Source organism: Hypanus sabinus (genome assembly GCF_030144855.1).
Source record: "Hypanus sabinus isolate sHypSab1 chromosome 1 unlocalized genomic scaffold, sHypSab1.hap1 SUPER_1_unloc_14, whole genome shotgun sequence".
Lineage (NCBI taxonomy): Eukaryota > Metazoa > Chordata > Chondrichthyes > Myliobatiformes > Dasyatidae > Hypanus > Hypanus sabinus.
The window spans coordinates 227,227-246,406 of NW_026778908.1; the positions used below are offsets into that span (position 1 = coordinate 227,227).

The 19,180-nt window shown below is 48.3% G+C and overlaps 2 protein-coding genes across 4 annotated transcripts in view; both read left to right on the plus strand.

Moving 5' to 3' along the window:
• LOC132385387 (high affinity cGMP-specific 3',5'-cyclic phosphodiesterase 9A-like) overlaps positions 1-19,180 on the plus strand; it is a 266,175-nt gene that overhangs the window by 102,711 nt on the left and 144,284 nt on the right. The gene's annotated exons all lie outside the window — the stretch shown is intronic.
• Positions 1-19,180, plus strand: part of LOC132385383 (B-cell receptor CD22-like) — a 77,179-nt gene that overhangs the window by 29,271 nt on the left and 28,728 nt on the right. For 2 of the 3 annotated variants that reach the window (XM_059957420.1, XM_059957419.1), the window contains exons 9-11: positions 5,927-6,208; positions 9,247-9,534; positions 10,323-10,589. In XM_059957420.1, coding sequence (XP_059813403.1) covers positions 5,927-6,208; positions 9,247-9,534; positions 10,323-10,589 — 837 coding nt within the window. Of the gene's footprint in view, positions 1-5,926; positions 6,209-9,246; positions 9,535-10,322; positions 10,590-11,535; positions 11,808-19,180 lie in introns of all 3 variants that reach the window. The other variant, XR_009509173.1, reaches the window with a different exon arrangement.

The window sequence follows — 19,180 nt, forward strand, 5'->3', positions numbered from 1 at the left end:
ATGCCATCGTCTTCCCTACACAATCATGGGGTTCTCCTTCATAGTCTAAAGGGACATAATTGGCTATATTACTGCTAGTGCATCTCTGTATAGTTATGTCTGGAAATGTCAATAGCATCTGATACGCTGCTATCCTGGCTGGCGTCAACACAGATTTCCCTCTTTCCAGCAATTCTGCTACTTTGTGGTGTGTGTACAGAGTCACAGGATAGCCCAGGGTTACAGATGATGCCTTTTCATATGCATAGTACAGCGCCGCCAATCCCTGATAACAGGGTGGGTACCCCTGAGCCACCTCATCTAGTCTCGTACTGCTGTCGGCTGCTTTGCTTTTCCTGTACCTGTCTCCTGTGTTAGAACTGCTGTAACATGATCCTCCAGTCGGTTGGATACATACAAATAAAAAACTTTCTCGTAGTCAGGCAAAGCTAATGCTGGTGCTGACTGCAATTCCTGCTTAATAGTATTGAAAGCTATCTCCGCCTCTCCATTCCACTGTAAGCTGTTCTTCAAATTTGTATGTCCTGCTTCTTTCATTATCTTTCTCAAAGGTGCCACAATCTCAGCATATTCTCCTATCCAATCTGAGCTGTACCCTGCCATTCCCAAAAACGTCATCATCTGCCCTACAGTCTGGGGTTTGGGGGCCTTCGTTATTGCCTCAATCTGATCTGGCGCTATCGCCTTCACTCCCTTGGATATTACCCTGCCTAAGTATTCCACTTGCTGCGTGCAAAATTGCAGTTTCTTTTTGGATACTTTATGTCCTCCGTGCGCCAGCTTCTCTAACAGAGTTATAGTGTCCTGCTCACACTGTTCCTCGCTGTGGGAGCAAATCAACAGGTCATCCACATACTGTAACAATGTACTTTCCAATGGTACGCCCTCTAGGTCTGCCTTCAACATCTGATTAAAAACATGTGGTGAATGTTTAAATTCTTGCGGCATTCTGGTATAGGTATACTGAGCACCTCTGTAAGTAAATGCAAACAGATACTGACACTGGTGGGCTAGAGGAATGCTGAAGAAAGCCGAACACAAATCAATCGCTGAAAAGTAACTTGCTCCTGGTGGAACATTAGTCAAAAGCGTGTCTGGGTTGGGGACTACCGCTGGCTAGTCCTCTACCACATCATTTACTGCTCGCAAATCATGCACCAATCTCCACTTAGATTTATCTGCTTTTAAAACCGGCAGCAACGGGGTATTGCATGGACTGTTTGTTCTTTTAAGCACTCCTATTTCAAGCAACTGTCGATGCTATTCCCTCTTCCGCTTCTGGTCTTAGAGGGTATTGTGGTCTCCGGGGTGGAATTGCTCCCCTTTTCAGCCTTATTTCCACCGGACTAGCTGTTTTTATTTTCCCTACGTCCGTGTCATGCTGTGACCACAGAATAGATGGCAACTCATCTAACCTTCTATCTTTCTGCTGGCCTCTTTCCTTTCCCAGCAAGGGCAGGTGTGGTTGGGGAGTTATTTCGACCTCTCTCACTGTCCCTACCATATCTACACTTACCATTATTTTAATACAATTGTTGTCTTCTGATATCCACACCTCTGGCGTGATTTTCCTCCACACTGTTACGGTTTCAGCACACTTAACTAAGGGTCCTAAGTCTTTAGACTGATATCCCTTGTTTACCAACAACGTTACTTGGGGCGCAGCCTCCGGTATCCTGTACCATTTTTCTAAAAAGGTCTTCCATTTAACTTGTAAAGCTGCCCCTTGCTTTCCAATTATCACAGCCTCCCCTTCCAGGCGCTGCTGGGTACATGCCTCTAGGTGCCATTTCTTCTCTAACTCCCTGTTCTGAGTCTCGTCAAAAATCACTGTACAATGTAGCTCAGATTTGGGCATTACAGCCCTGGGTAATATAGCCTGCACGCCCTTTTTCCATTTTTCCCAGGTTCCCTGAATCTGAGCTGCGATGTGTCCTATCCAAAAGACATTAGCCTTCTCGTCTTCTCGCACTATCAATTGAGCCCCTGCTCTTTCCACACTCAGCCCATTTCTGGTGCATTCTAATTTTAATTCCAGTTTCAATAAGGCATCTCTGCCTAACAAATTAATACTAGCACCGGCAAAACAATTTCTTTATTTTTCATTCTCAACCGCACTGGAGCCATGCACTGTATCAACTGTGTTTTCCCCGAGAACCCTACCGTCTTAATAAACTTTCTTGACATGGGAAGGTGAAGGGCATACTGTGGCTGTACGCAAGTGTACGTGGCTCCAGTACCTATCATCATTGGTGTCAGTTGCCCTTCTAACATAACCTGAACAATGGGTTTCTCGTCTGCCTCCCTTGTTATCATTGGGTAATGTCCCTTCCCACTCGAGTTCTCGGGGCACCCCTAATACCTCGCATAGGGGTTCACAGGTCCGCTTGGGCCTCTGGGGGCTGGTCCTTGGCTAAACTTTAGTTCCTTTCTTATCGGTTCCTGCTGGTGTGTGACAGGCCATGGTGTAAATGGACAATCTCTTCTCATGTGACCTGGTTGATTACATTCCCGGCACAATCTCTCTACCTCTCTGTCCCTGTTTCCTCACTGGTCCCCTCTGCCCATAGCTTCTCTGTCCCCCTCCTTGGGACTTCCAGTCCTGTCTGGGCTGTTTGAATTTAGTCTGTTCCTAATAGGGCATTTGTGGGAATGCTGTCTCAAAGATAATTATTGGCATAGGGTTTTCCAGCCCTTGTCTTACAGTATGATCGGTTCCCCCATATAGCAGTGCTTTGTCCAGTTCAATGACTGTACTCGGACCGGTGGTTGCTGGCAGCATCTTTTTGTTTTTCTCTTTTTCCTTCTTTTTGAATTCTTTGAGCTGCATTTGTATTAACTTTCTTTGCACCTCTTCCTGCTGCTCAGCCAACCTTTGTTTGTCTTTCCGGTATTTCTCAACCGCATGGACTACGTGGTCTCTAAATTCTTGTGGGGTCCTTGACGTCAGCCCAACCACTTCCTCCAGTTTGGATTTTACTTGTGGAGGCATTGCATCCAAAATGCTATGTCGGAACAGTGAAGTCATAAATAAGCTATTCTCCACCTCTTGTTCAGTCTCCAGTCTCCACCTTTTCAACTGGTTTTCTACGTAGGCTGCTGGGTTTTCAGTGTCTCCCAGTGGATCCCCTTTAAGGCTTTGGGGTCCACTTTGGGTGGATAAAGCTTTCTGAGGGCCTGCCATACCCTCTGCCTCACTCTGTCAAACCCGTCTCCATCAGTTCTTGGGTGGTTCGAGTTTACTATGCCAGCCATTTCCATTAGTTCATTAAATTTGGAGGTTCCCATCAACCTTATCAACAGTGCCTTCAAATCTCCCATAGCCAATAATCGTCCCGCTGTTTCTTCTTCAAAGGCTCTAATCCATTTCCCTGCTCCTTCATGTAGATTGGGCAGAGTGTTTTTCAGCCCTTCTAGGTCCTGGGATCCCCAAGGGATATACTGCACTTGTCCTGATTCTTTTACTAACAACAGCATCATTCTTCCTCCTTCTTCCCACCTGCCCTAGCTCTCCTCCTCACCTGACTCCCCAGCTGTCTCAGGGTAAGTCTTTACTGCCTCCCACACAAATGTCTCCGGGGTTCTCTTCTTCCCTCGGTCTCCCTGTGGAGTCCTTCCTTTCTGTCTTAATTCAATACTTGGTTGGCCCCTGGAGTATTTTTTGCATCTCTTCTGGCAACCCCCTCTCAGTAGCTTATCTGGCTTTCTCTCTACTTCCGCAAGTCGCTCCCCTACCGCCTCCTTCTCCTCTTCTAGGTTTCTACCTCCTACCTCTTCCCCACAAATTCTCACGTCCTCTCTCTCTCCACTTGATCCTCCAATGAGTCACCTTCTTTCTTCCTGTCCGTGTCTGTACACCTGTGGCAGGGACTCCTGATCCTTACTTGTGCTTGATTCCCTTCTCTCTTGTGTTTTTCCAAGACTCTCATCTCCTATCTTTTTTCCACTTCCTCTTGAATACCTTATCTCTTCCTGCCCTGATGAGCCACTTTCTTTTCTAGTCTGTTTATTTCTATAGTATAACCGATACTCCTTTTCCTCTCTTAAGTATTTCATCCGTTCAATCCCTTTTCGTATTGTTTTTTCTCCTCATTATCCCAAACTTGTACTTCTCCCTGCATGGTTACTGTTCCCGTCAGCAGGAGGCACTGCTTAGGGGTTCCTTCCTCATTATAGGGAGGGGGTTTTTCTGTTTCTTTCGCATCCGGGTACGGAGCCGAAGCCAGCTTCTCACCATACCCTTCTCTCTCTCTAATACGCTGTTTCTCCAGCACAGTGTCTTCCTCGCTTGTAATCAATATTCTGCCTGTCCTCCTCAGCCTTTCTCCCTCCGTTCTGAAGAGTTTTAGCACTTCCATTTCTTGTTCTCTTTTTTGCTCTCTTTTCTTAGATTTATCTTTTGGTTTGTAATTTTTAATTAGTCCCTCCATTTCTTCGCACAAACTTACATCAAATGCTCCTTCTCTTGGCCACTTTGTGACCAGGTTATTGGTTCTTTTTTCCCATTTTTCTGAAGTTTTTGTGATCTCATTATTAATTAACGGGAATTTTTTGCTCAGAATCTCTACTGCTGTTCCTTTACCTGTCATGTTATTCTCTCTTTTTAAGGTATTTCGGAGATTCACAGTTCGTTTACTGGATAATATTACTTACTCTAATTCTACGCCTGGTCTAACACCACGTGGACTTTTTCTTAACATCTTATTAACTTATTTGTACTTACCCTCACTGCAGTGTTCTTGATCAATCCTCTGAGCCTCCTCTGTTAACCCCCAATTCTGCCAGATTCTTTGGACCGGAGAGACCCTTCGGCAGTGGTTCCACACTTCTGAGACTCCAAGACCCCCCAAAGCCAACAGAATTCTTAGTCCAAATTGTCGCAAAAGCGCTTACTTTTTGTTTGGGTGCACCCTTAATTCTGTTAGCCTTCTGGGGGTCCCTGGAGGACTGGGAAGCGTTCCCAATCTGCCGTTTCCTTTCCGCGGGTCTCTATCCGGTCCTGCCGCGGTCACCAATTTTGTCGTGGTTTATCGTGCCTCACAAATGACCAGGAGACGCAGAAGATTCTTCAAGAAGGGTTAAACTTTAATTTGCAAATCAAAGCTGAGACAGTCATTGAGCTAGTCGCTGATTGCCCACCGATCCTCGGAAACAGCACTTTTTATAGTATTTGTCCAGATGTATTAGCATATGTAATCGATCTATAGTTGCGTATCACACGTACTACACGTACATCATGTCCCTATTGTTCCTATCAATTGACTTAATCATGTTCTAATCTACATCTCTTAGCTACCTCTCATTAACATACCATTGTCTTCTACATTCCTAAGACTTCAGTCTCCTACCAAATTGGGTACATGCACAGCAAATAATAAACTCAGAAACACCAGAAACACCTCGACTTCTCATCCCCATCGTCCGAATGTCCCTTCAACATCCACACTCTCAGTCTCACCCTTCCCTGTCCCTGTGAAACCCTCCAGACCCTACACCCCTCCCTGCCTCTGTAACTCCCTCTGGCTCTTAAACCCCTCTGCATCTCTGTGACCCCCTCTGGCTCCTACACCCCTCCCTGTCTCTGTAACTTCCTCTGATTCTTAAACCCCTCTGCATCTCTGTGACCCCCTCCGGCTCCTACACCCCTCCCTGTCTCTGTAACTCCCTCTGATTCTTAAACCTCTCTGCATCTCTGTGACCCCGTCCGGCTCCTACACCCCTCCCTGTCTCTGTGAACCCTCCCCTCTGTCCCCTACACTCCTTCCCATCTCTGTGATCCTCTCCCTGTCTCTGTGATCCCCCCCCCCGCACCTGGCCACTACACCACCTGATGGCCCTGCGGCCACTACACCAAACACCAACCCCACCACCCCGGTCTTTGTAAACCTCTCTCTGTCTCTATTTAACTCATTCCCTGTGTTTTCAGATCCTCCTCGAAATGTTACCATCTCACTGTCAGTAAACGAGCGAACAGATACTCAGAATATTAAGGAAGGGGACAGAGTTGTCCTCAATTGTAACTCTGCCTCAGCTAACCCAGCAATCAGTGAGTACACCTGGTACAAAGATGGAACTCAAGTCTGGACAGAAAGGAGTAACAGCATCCAGTTTCTATCAATATCTCACACCAATTACGGGACGTACATCTGTCAGGCTTCCAATGAAGTGGGCAGCAACCGGTCAGCGGAATTCACAGTGACGGGCAAGGGTAAGTGTCAGACAGAAATAACATTGGTTTGTTTGGACAAGGTGTATAACAAAAGTGAAATTTATGTAGTACATGTGTTGTGGTTTCTCGTGCCTCACAAATGACTAGGAGACACAGAAGATTCTTCAGGAAGGGTTAAACTTTAATTTGCAACTCAAAGCTGAGACGGTCATTGAGCTAGTCGCTGATTGCCCACCGATCTCTGGACACAGCCTTTTTTATAGTATTTGTCCAGATGTATTAGCATATGTAATCGATCTATAGTTGCGTATCACACGTACTACACGTACATCATGTCCCTATTGTTCCTATCAATTGACTTAATCATGTCCTAATCTACATCTCTTAGCTACCTCTCATTAACATACCATTGTCTTCTACATTCCTAAGACTTCAGTCTCCTACCAAATTGGGTACATGCACAGCAAATAATAAACTCAGAACTGAGCAATGTTCTAATCTACATTTCTTTAGCTACCTCTCATTAACATACTATTGTCTACTACATTCCTAAGACTTCATTCTACTAAATTGGGTACATGCATAGCAGACTGACTAGTTACACAGCAAATGATACAAGTTTTATACTCCATAATATTTTTATACTCCAATACATGCTGCCTGACTCCATATCTCCTGGGTCAGGCCCACACCCAGAACACCGTGCTCCATTTTATAAAGAGGACTTGATCTATTGTTGTAGATGCAAATATTCACTGGATCAGCAAACAATCAGAGATGTTTCTATGGGGAACTATGGAACAACGGGGCCCTTTGAGTAGACTCATGTGGAGCGGGGAACCATAGGGAAACGATGGAAAATCCGATGGGGAATATAAGTGAACCTCCTCTCACCCCGGAAAGCCATTTTCAGATGGACTTTGTTCTGATAGGGAGGGGTGAAAGTGGGAGCTGAACAAACAGAAGAGAGGAGAATGGAGACATGAGAGGTGACCTGGTGGAAGATAATGAGAAATAGAGTGGATAGCCAGAGACATTTTCCCAGAGTGGAAATGTTTAATATGAAGTGTTACGTACACACAACCCTGTAAAAGTATCAGCAGCAGTAGGACACACCTGGAGTCTGGTTTTGCTGTTAACAAAACACTATTTTATTAGTAACTATGTCATATAGTAACTTAAACCAGTTAAGTCAAGAGTTATGCATATATAGGTGTAAAAATAAAGTTCCCAAACACATTCAAGCTCAGGTGGCAAGAGTTACAGTCTTACAATGGAATGTAAGAAAATTCAGTTCAGTCCACAGGTGAGAGAGAGGTATTTGTAATCTGAATAGACAGGTGTTGTCATTCTTCCCGTTGTCCTCCGAATCCTTCACGCGAAGTATCACCGACAGTGATCTTCACAGAATATCCTTTCTCACAAGTGGTTACCACAATTCCATACCTGAATTCAGCTACGGGTCATCCCAAAGTGGCGGCCACAGGAGACTCAAACCGAATCCACATCTGGATTATCATCAACAGTAGCTTATCACTGAGGTACCGTCATCAAGGGAACTACCACCCAGGCGAGGGTTATCACACACCGGTAGATTCCACAGGGTTACCCCAATCACACAACTGTGATAGCCACTTACTCAGTCCCACGACATACGAAGTAACTCCAGCAGTGATTTGCCACAGGGTTGCCTTATTCAATGAAATACCACACCCAGACAAGGGTAAACACACAACTGGTATTCACAAAGGTATCCCTCAACCAGAAACTCACTCCTGTGGATTAACTATGTGACAGTCACACTTCCATTTCTGAATGGAATCAAACTCACCCTAGAATCAAGACTCTACTTGGAGAGAGTCCACATAGTGATCTCTTTGTCACTCGGTCTCTTCTGTTTCAAACCTTTTCTCTCTGCTCCTCTCTGCAAACTTCTTCTAGTTGCAGCACTGGTGAGAGTCGGTTATCAATGCTCCAGATCGATCTCAACTCACCCCTTTGGGCTACGGAAAGTTTAAACCAACGACCCCACTCACTGGTATCTTTTCATGATCGAACCCAGCTCGACTCTGACCATGTGTCCGGGTGAGAGTCGTCTGACCTTGCTTAAATAAACATGCTGCGAGCAACCATAAACCTTCACTAACCATCAAGTAACTCCACCTCTCTTCACCATCGCAGCTCAGAAGCAGGCAGTGCCCTTGCAAAAGTCCAAACACACTGTAGCAGGTGTAAACACAAGATGCTCACCACAGCATCAGCAATTCTGCAGTCAATAGAAACCCAACACAGCAAACGTCAGTCTCCATTCTCTCGGCGTTTTAAAGTGACAGTCCACAGAAGAAATGAACCCTGGGGGTACGTAACAGAAGGGTTCGAATTTCCAGGTGATTGGAGGAAAGTACAGGTGTATGCCAAAGGTAGGATTTTTCACAGAGAGTGGTGGGGACGCTGCAGATACATTCGAGATTTGAGAAACAATTAGACAGGCCTGTGAATGAATGAAAAAATAGAAAAGCGTTGGAGAGATTGGCTTTGACTAAAGTACCTCAGCAGATACAGTGCAATGCATTATTTTGCACCAATGACCAACACCTTCAGAGGTGAGCTGGGTCACAATTTTTCCAGCACCAGCATAGCATGTCCGGAACTTCCTAACCCTGACCGGTCAGTTGTAGAATGTGGGAGGAAACTCGGGCATCTCAAGGAAACCCACAGCATCACGGGGAGAAAGTACAAACTCCTTACAGACAATGAAACAAACTGATCCCCAATTTGACAGCTGGCTCTGCAAAAAGGTTCATTAACCGTTACACTACCATGGCCGTGTGAGAGGGAAGGGCTCGTCTGATCTTAGAGTAGGTCAAAATATTGGCATAGCATCATGTGCTGAAGGGCCTGTACTGTTCTGTGGGGGGGGGAGGTGACAGAGAAGTGGTGGATTAGCATAGAGCACACACCCCACTGTGCGTCGAGGGATCGAATGGGTGTATCTGGGTGGTCAAAGTTAATGTAAAACAATCCAGAAAATGCAAACACTGACCAGTTCCTAAGTGAGGTGTTGAATCCTATTCCAGCTCGACCTCTGGGCGTTCACATTGAGTACCACGTCAATGGCGTACAGCTCATAGCGCCAGCAACTATGAGAGAGAATGATCAGCTGACTCTGACCTGTGTCAGCACCAAGAGTGACCCACCGGTCTCCAGTTACTCCTGGTTACTAAACGACTGGAGTAAGGTGAGCCAAAATCAGGAGCTGCGGTTTGACAGGATTAGCCGACAAGAGAACAGCAAGAGATATGAATGTCAGGCTCATAATGAGATTGGAACAGGAAGCTCGGAGACCATCACCATCCACGTACAGTGTGAGTAACCCACACCATCCCTGCTGGACACCCAGTGATCCCCCGATATTCCGCTGTTCTGTTGCCCCGGGGATTTCGGAGGTCGGGAACTCCAGTATCCTCAGGAGGGAATTGTAAACAGGGCACTCTGCGCTGTCGGAGGGCAGTCAGGAGAGAGTCGTGTAGGAGGGAGTAAGGAGAGAACCGCTGCAGGAGGGGGTGAGGAGGGAACACTGTGGGAGGGTGTGAGGAGGGAACTGTGGGAGGAGGTGAGGAGGAAATCCTGTAGGAGGGAGTGAGGAGGGAACACTGTGGGAGGGTGTGATGAGGGAATGCTGTGGGTGGAAGTGAGGAGGGAATCCTGTAGGAGGGAGTGAGGAGGGAACACTGTGGGAGGGAGTGAGGAGGGAACTGTGAGAGGGGTTGAGGAGGGAATCCTGTAGGAGGGAGTGAGGAGGGAACACTGTGGGAGGGGGTGGAGAGGGAATGCTGTGGGGGGGTGAGGAGGGCGAACACTGGGAGGGAGTAAGAAGGGAACACTGTGAGAGGGGTTGAGGAGGGAACACTGTGGGAGGGAGTAGTGAGGGGGAACTGTAGGAGGAGCAATGAGGAGGGAATGCCATGGGAAGGATGAGAGGAGGGAGCACCACATTGTGGAAGAATTGATGAGGAGGGACCCTCATGCTACCCATGGGAACATCACTTTGTGTATAACCGCAGGAGTGTTTTGGGTTGTGCAGAGGGACCTTCACTCTGTCCGGTCCCCGGATACGGTGTCTGATTTAACTGAAGAGAGTTTCTTTCTGTAGACGCTCCCACCAACGTGAGAATCACAACTCCCGCTGGTGCTCCTGTTGGTCAGTCCATCACACTGTGGTGTGAATCTGATGCCAACCCAGAGCCAGACAACTACAGATGGAGGAAGGAGTGTGGTTCTTCATCAGTTTATCTGCAATGTTATTCTCAGTATTGTCATCTGTGGATTACATGGGCGGACATCTCCTGTGATTATTACTGCACTGTGAGGAATTCCATCGATGAAAAGGAATCTCCACCCAAACGCATCAATGTACAGTGTGAGTAGTGACGTTTCTGACCAGTTACCGCACAGACACGCAGTCCCATTCACCCGCCCTTGGGCAAAATGTTTCACCACCGTCTTGGCCAATCAGATAAGTGTTTACTGATGTATTGTGACATGCCATTTGGTCCATCTCTTCATTCTAGCTCCCAAAAGAAAGATCCCATCAAGCCTATTCCCCAAGACTCCCTGCACCCACAGTAATCCATTCTCCCCATATTCCTGTCAATCAACACCCCCCTCCCCCCACTGACTCTAACACACTAGCGGGGAGCTTTACAATTGTCAGTGAACCCGCCACTCCTGTCTGAACCTGTGTCTCGGGAGCATCATCCACTAGAGGTGTCCCATTTGATGTGTTGGTCTTCCCATCACCTCCACAGTTGCATAGGCCGCTGACAATAGGTCATCAGAACCTCTGTCTTAGGCTAATATTTCAAGTTTCCCATGGAGACCAGCTTCTTGATGCATCCTTCCTCTCACAGGATTCTGTTAGAGTGTGTGTAGCTCTGGCATTTTTTACGCTATGGGGTCACCAGCCCTACTCGTTCTGCAGCCAGGCTGGCACCATCCAGGTTTAAAGTAAATATTTGAGGCATCCGTTCTGGTGAAGGAGTATCTTGGAAAGTTACTGACAAGAGACCACGGGGGAAATGGTTGGTGATAAAATGAGAATGTGAGGAAGGGACAGAGCTTTCAAAGCTGAGATTCAATTCAGTGGGATGTGGTTCAAACACAAAACCGGAGGCTCTTTCCGTGAATACGAGCAGCCCTCGGGGTGAGCTGGGTGAATGAGAGGCACTCAAACCTCGTCGCCATCCAGGACAGAGCCGCCAGTCTGACAGCAGCCCATCCACCGCCGTTCACTCGCACCACCGCCGGTACGCAGTTGCTGTTCAGCCTGAATGTTTCCCGGTTTCAGCGTTTTTCCGTGGTTACAGGAGTCTGATTTTAACTGAAGAGGGTTTCTTTCTGCACATCACTGCTCCTGTTGGTCAGGACATCACACTGTCGTGTGAATCTGAAGCCAACCCAGCAGCGAACTATTTCAGCTGGAGGAAGGTGTGTGGCTCCCAGTCAACAAATCTGTGGGGAAATAGTGGAAATTACGGATTGCGTGTTCAAATGGAGGACGCCTCCTGTGTCTGTCACAGCTCCGCAAAGAATTTCATCGGTGAAGAGGAGTCTCCAGGCAAACGCATCAATGTTCAGTGTGAGTACGACACTGCGGTATCCTGTCACCACACAGACACAATCGGATTCCCCACCAACCCATCACACAGCGGGAATCACCTGTCACCCGCACTGAAAATCCAACAGAGTCCTACAGCGGGGAGGAGAGACGCGGCACTGTGGGTCAGGCAGTGAGGAGGGGGCACAGTACCGTGGGTCAGGCGGTGAGGAGGAAGAGCAGTACTGTGGGTCAGGCGGTGAGGAGGGAGCGCAGTACTGTGGGTCAGGCGGTGAGGAGGGAGCGCAGTACTGTGGATCAGGCGGTGAGGAGGGAGAGCAGTACCGTGGGTCAGGCGGTGAGGAGGGAGAGCAGTACTGTGGGTCAGGCGGTGAGGAGGGAGCGCAGTACTGTGGGTCAGGCGGTGAGGAGGGGGCACAGTACCGTGGGTCAGGCGGTGAGGAGGAAGAGCAGTACTGTGGGTCAGGCGGTGAGGAGGGAGCGCAGTACTGTGGGTCAGGCGGTGAGGAGGGAGCGCAGTACTGTGGGTCAGGCGGTGAGGAGGGAGCGCAGTACTGTGGATCAGGCGGTGAGGAGGGAGAGCAGTACCGTGGGTCAGGCGGTGAGGAGGGGGCACAGTACTGTGGGTCAGGCGGTGAGGGAGAGTAGTACTGTGGGTCAGGCAGTGAGGAGGGAGAGCAGTACTGTGGGTCAGGCGGTGAGGAGGGAGAGCAGTACTGTGGTTCAGGCGGTGAGGGAGAGTAGTACTGTGGGTCAGGCGGTGAGGAGGGAGAGCAGTACTGTGGGTCAGGCGGTGAGGAGGGAGAGCAGTACTGTGGGTCAGGCGGTGAGGAGGGAGAGCAGTACTGTGGGTCAGGCGGTGAGGGAGAGTAGTACTGTGGGTCAGGCGGTGAGGGAGAGTAGTACTGTGGGTCAGGCGGTGAGGAGGGAGAGCAGTACTGTGGGTCAGGCGGTGAGGAGGGAGAGCAGTACTGTGGGTCAGGCGGTGAGGAGGGAGCTCTGCTGTGGGAGTGAGAGCAGTACTGTGGGTCAGGCGGTGAGGAGGGAGCATAGTGCTGTGGGAGGGGTGGTGCCATCAGAACCAGAAATATTATGTGAACTGCCAATCTTTGCCTCTGATGAAATATATTAATGGATACTCCCAACCAAGCAGTTACTCTGTCCAGGGGACATGTCATGAGATGGTGTGGAATGAACTTCACCTCTTTTTAAAATAAAATTTCCTTATTACAAGTTCAATAATACAGAACCACAGATTCTGTACAATATACAGAACAGTGACTAACACAATTACGAGACAAAATCAACTGAAAGACTGGGAAGCCCAAACTGTAAAAGGGATGGATTTGGAATTTGTAAAATGTGTGCAGGATAGTTTTTTGCAGCAATACATAGAGATTCCAACTAGAGAAGGGGCAGAGTTGGATCTTCTGTTAGGGAATGAAATAGGTGAGGTGACGGAGGTATGTGTTGGGGAGCACTTCGGGTCCAGTGATCACAATGCCATTAGATTCAATATAATTATGGAGAAGGATAGGACTGGACCCAGGGTTAAGATTTTTGATTGGAGAAAGGCTAACTTTGAGGCGATGTGAAAGGATTTAGAAGGAGTGGATTGGGACAATTTGTTTTGTGGGAAGGATGTAATAGAGAAATGGCAGTCATTTAAAGGTGAAATTTTGAGGGTACAGAATCTTTGTTCCTGTTAGCTTGAAAGGAAGGGTTAAAAGTTTGAGAGAGCCATGGTTTTCAAGGGATATTGGAAACTTGGTTTGGAAAAAGAGAGATATCTACAGTAAATATAGGCAGCATGGAGTAAATGAGGTACTCGAGGAATATAAAAAATGTAAGAAGAATCTTAAGAAAGAAATTAGAAAAGCTAAAAGAAGATACGAGGTTGCTTTGGCAAGTAAGGTGAAAATAAATCCAAAGGGTTTCTAGAGTTTTATTAATAGCAAAAGGATAGTGAGGGATAAAATTGTTCCCTTAGAGAATCAGAGTGGACAGCTATGTGTGGAGCTGAAAGAGATGGGGGAGATTTTGAACAATTTCTTTTCTTCGGTATTCACTAAGGAGAAGGTCATTGAATTGTGTAAGGTAAGGGAAACAAGTAGGGAAGTTATGGAAACTATGACGATCAAAGAGGAGAAAGTACTGGCACTTTTAAGGAATATAAAGGTGGATAAATCTCTGGAACCTGACAGGATGTTCCCTAGGACCTTCAGGGAGGTTAGTGTAGAAATAGCAGGGGCTCTGACAGAAATATTTCAAATGTCATTAGAAACGGGAATGGTGCTGGAGGATTGGCATATTGCTCATGTGGTTCCTTTGTTTAAAAAGAGTTCTAAGAGTAAACCTAGCAATTATAGGCCTGTCAGTTTGACGTCAGTGGTGGGTAAATTAATGGAAATTATTCTTAGAGATGGTATATATAATTAACTGGATAGACATGGTCTGATAAGGAATAGTCAGCATGGATTTGTGCGTGGAAGGTCATGTTTGACAAATCTTATTGAATTTTTTTGAAGAGGTTACAAGGAAAGTTGACGAGGGTAAAGCAGTGAATGTTGTCTATATGGACTTCAGTAAAGCCTTTGACAAGGTTCCACATGGGTTATTTAGGAGGGTTCAATTGTTAGGTATTAATATTGAAGTAGTAAAATGGATTCAACAGTGGCTAAATGGGAGATACCAGAGAGTACTGGTGGATAACTGTTAGTCAGGTTGGAGGCCGGTGACTAGTGGTATGCCTCTGTACTGGGTCCAGTGTTGTCTGTCATATACATTAATGATCTGGATGATGGGGTGGTAAATTGGATTAGTAAGTATGCAGATGATACTAAGGTAGGTGGCATTGTGGATAATGAAGTAAGTTTTCAAAGCCTGCAGAGAGATTTAAGCCAGTTAGATGAGTGGGCTGAGCGATGGCAGATGGAGTTTAATGCTGATAAGTGTGAGGTGCTACATTTTGGTAGGAATAATCCAAATAGGACATACATGGTAAATGGTAGGGCATTGAAGAATGCAGTAGAACAGAGTGATCTAGGAATAATGGTCCATAGTTCCCTGAAGGTGGAATCTCATGTGGATAGGGTGGTGAAGAAAGCTTTTGGTATGCTGGCCTTTATAAATCAGAGCATTGAGTATAGGAGTTGGGATGTAATGTTAAAATTGTACAAGGCATTGGTAAGACCGAATTATAGAAAAGATGTCAACAAAATAGAGAGAGTACAGAGAAGATTTACTAGAATGTTACCTGGGTTTCAGCACCTAAGTTACAGAGAAAGGTTGAACAAGTTAGGTCTTTATTCTTTGGAGCGAAGAAGGTTGAGGGGGAACTTAATAGAGGTATTTAAAATTATGAGGGGGATAGATAGAGTTGATGTGGATGGGCTTTTTGATTGAGAGTAGGGGAGATTCAAACAAGAGGACATGAGTTGAGACTTGGGGGCAAAAGTTTAAGGGTAACATGAGGGGGAACTTCTTTACTCAGAGAGTGGTAGCTGTGTGGAATGAGCTTCGAGTAGAAGTGGTAGAGGCAGGTTCGGTATTGTCATTTAAAGCAAAATTGGTTAGGTGTATGGACAGGAAAGGAATGGAGGGTTATGGGCTGAGTGCGGGTCAGTGGGATTAGGTGAGAGTAAGTGTCGGCATGGACTAGTAGGGCCAAGATGGCCTGTTTCTGTGCTGCAATTATTATATGGTTATATGGAAATGTTCCCATCTCTATCAATGATGGCGCTAATCCCCCAGCGGTCCTGGGACGCTCTGTAGTTGCCATGGACAACACGAGTTCCCTCATGATGGTTGCCTGGGCACGCATACACTCCCTAAAAATTACCACACAGTCTGCCTGGGCACATCCTACCAGAGCATGAGGGAGCAGTAATCTCCCTCCAGCTGACCCAGAACACTTGGGACGAATCCCAGAGTCGGCTGTCTTCCAGCAGCTGGTTGTTATAGTGACAGTGGCCGGAACCCACCCGAGGGTGCAGAGGAGCAAACTCCATCCACGCGAGGTGATGGTCCGAGCGCGACACCAGGTGAACGGAGGGTGTTGACACGCGGGAGATATACGCCCGAGAGATGTAGAGGCGGCTTTATGAGAACCTCCCCCTCTAGTGCTTCTGGAGAAAATGCTAGAGTCAGGGTGAAGATCCACCAAGACAAAGGAGCCTAGTAGCTCCTTTTGCCGATGCTGGGTTGCATTGGAGGCCAGAGTGGCCGTCCACCTCGCGGGTCCAGTGGAAATCTCCGCCGAGGATAATGCAGTCTCCAGGGTCGATGGAACTTAGCAGAGAGGACACCTGACAGAGCAGGCACGTCTGCTACATCCCGCACCCGGGGACATACACGTTGATGAAGTGCAGCGGTGGGGACACCATCCAGGCACACGGCCAGGTGGATCAGAGGGCCGGGAACGATGTCTTGGATTATTGTGATTTCCGGCTGGAAGGTTGGGCTCACCATCCCACTCGAGCTGGAGCTGATGGAGCTCGTGTCGACCCCTCCCTGCCACTCCAAGAGTCAAGTGGACTCGTCTCCTGAAATGATATCGGTTTCCTACAGGAAACCCGCCGCAGATCTCCCATCTCTGAGGATTGAGAGATTGTGAAACCTGCAGAGAGAAACCCTGCTACCACTCACCATTCGGACTAGCTCCGGTGAGCTTCACTTTGGGACAACGCTAGGCCTCCTGACCAGCACCCTTCCTGGTGAGAGCGGACTCACTCTCTGCCCTACTCTCCCCAAAAGAGCAAGAATGCTCTCGGCCGCTGGGCTCTAGGGAGGCACTAACGGAGGGCTCCACGGCTGTCTCAGTCGCCAGATCAGGGGCAAAACCACCTTCCTGCACATTCATTCCACCACCACAGGACAGGGCCACATCTCGGGACCCTTCTGCATTCCCTCCCCCTCTGGCGACTCCCCCACGTCTACAGTCTCTAACCTCTTGGGAGAAGAGCTTGTTCTCCTCCTCCGGCTGGAGAAGCACATGGAACAGGGGTTCCCAATGCAGCGGCACTCTCTGCGTCCATTCCCCCTCCATCTGCGCACTTCCCTGAGCCTCCAGCTGAACTTCAGAGCGGGTTCCTTGCTACAGGGCACAGGAGCAGACGTGAGCTCCGCGTTCTCAATGGCCTTCTTCCTATTGATCTTGGATTTTTTCTTCACCCTCCTGCCCTGCAGAATCTCCTTTCCATCTGCAGCTGTATCCTCCCTGCATGTGGCCTGGTTTCTCCACCCAAACCTGCAGGGGCAGCAGCATGCGCAGGGACTGGGGCGGGGGCAGGGGCAGCAGGGGCATTGCAGCTCAAGGTGGAGTCTTTGGGCCAGGAATTGGGACAGTCTCTCTGAAAGTGCCCCACTTCCCTGCAAGCGGGGCACCGTGGGTGCTCCGAACTCCAGTTCATCTGGTAGATTTCTCCTTTGAATCGCACGGTAAATCGACCCTCAATGTCCTCCTCTTGCACCAACTGCATGAACACCTGTCGCGGAAGAAAGATAATGTCACTTGCTCTTATGCCTAATGGCGGTGATCTCGGATCTTCCTCGATCCAAGAGGACAAGATGGGGAAGGAGGACCACATTGGGGATGAAGGGCTTAAGCCTGAGGATGATCTGCTATGTGGGAGCGGTCATTAGATTCAACTGTAGGAAAGCTCCCCCACCCCATTCTCAGCCCACTGCATTGGGCTTGATGCACCAACTCATCGGTCCTCGTGTCTAACACCACATTACCTCAGTCCTTCTCAGAAGCCAGACTGCTGCCAACAGTAGCCAAGTCCTCCATAGCCTCTGGCCTCCGGCACTCTTCTGGAATCAGTGCGGATGGCAGACACATTGCACCCCACATTTAATCCACAACAACTGAATCAGGGCACTGTGTGAGATTTTAGAGACAACAGCCTTTGCATAGTCCCTCGGAGGGTCCACTACTCCCTGGATCCATCTGTCATGCTGGCAATACAGTCCAAGTACAAAACGTTAATTACCCTGATACGGTGTAAGCGGCTACGTCCGCTGATAAAGACACAAAAAAGTGACTGAAGTCCCGAGCTGGAAAGTTTGGAACTTCTCGCAGCTCACCCACATCCTGCTGTGTCAGCAGATCCAGTCGCCTCGAGGGTGTGGGGTCCCTGAAAACTAGTCTTTGCTGTTTAGACTGCGAGAGGAAGATGGAACGTAATCTCTGAAGTTGAGCCGGTGGTCCTTTCGGCAAAACACTAGCAAATTCCGACTCCAGGAAACACTCCTTCATTCACAGCGACCGAGATGCACGACGAGACGGGGGTGGGGGCGGATTCGTTCCGATGTTAGCTGGAAAATGAACTATTTGTTTCTCTGTCACTGTTGTAACAACAGCTCTGGCAATATGCCAGCCGCTGCGGAGCGAAACTGCGCAGTTAGCAGCCGCCAGCAAATGCAGCCCAAACAGGCAGATAAACTCCAGAAGCTCCCACAGTGGAGCAGTTACTCAGGAGTCCTGCCGGACCTTCCCTGATGCCTCAGGATAACTTCATCCAGCGGTTTTCTTATGCTTTCCCCCAGCTCCATCAGAACAACTCCACACTGTCTGACCCCGGGAGTGTGTGATGGGACGGTGCGGAGGGAGATTCACTCTGTGTCTGACCCTGGGAGTGTGTGATGGGACGGTGTGGGGGGAGTTTCACTCTGTGTCTGACCCCGGGAGTGTGTGATGGGATGGTGTGGAGGGAGCTTCACTCTGTGTCTGACCCCGGGAGTGTGTGATGGGATGGTGTGGAGGGAGCTTCACTCTGTGTCTGACCCCGGGACTGTGTGATGGGACGGTGTGGAGGGGGTTTCACTCTGTGTCTGACCCCGAAGGCTTATGTCCCCGGACAGAAACACAGGTTTCTGTCGCCCGTTACGTTTACTCACGCTGTTGATATTCGGCCCAAAATGCTTCCTCGTCTCCGCGTTTTGTAGTGGGTTTCGTGTGTCTGATTTAACTGAAGAGAGTTTCTTTCTGTAGACGCTCCCACCAACGTGAGAATCACATCTCCCACTGGTGCTCCTGGTGGTCAGTCCATCACACTGTGGTGTGAATCTGATGCCAACCCAGCACCTCACTGCAATAGCTGCAGGAACGTGTGCGGCTCCCAGTCATCAAATCCGAGGGGAAATGATAGAAAATACGTAGTTTATGTGAAAGTGGAGGATGCCTCCTGTGACTTTTACAGCACAGTGAAGAATTTCATTGGTGATCAGGAGTCTCCAGCGAAACACCTCAATGTGGAGTGTCAGTAGTGACCCTGTTCGATCCTGTTACCGCACACATACAATCTGATTCCATGACAACTTCACACAAATCTGCAGATGCTGGAAACCCAAGCAGCACACGCAAGTTGCTGGAAGAACTTGGCAGGCCAGGC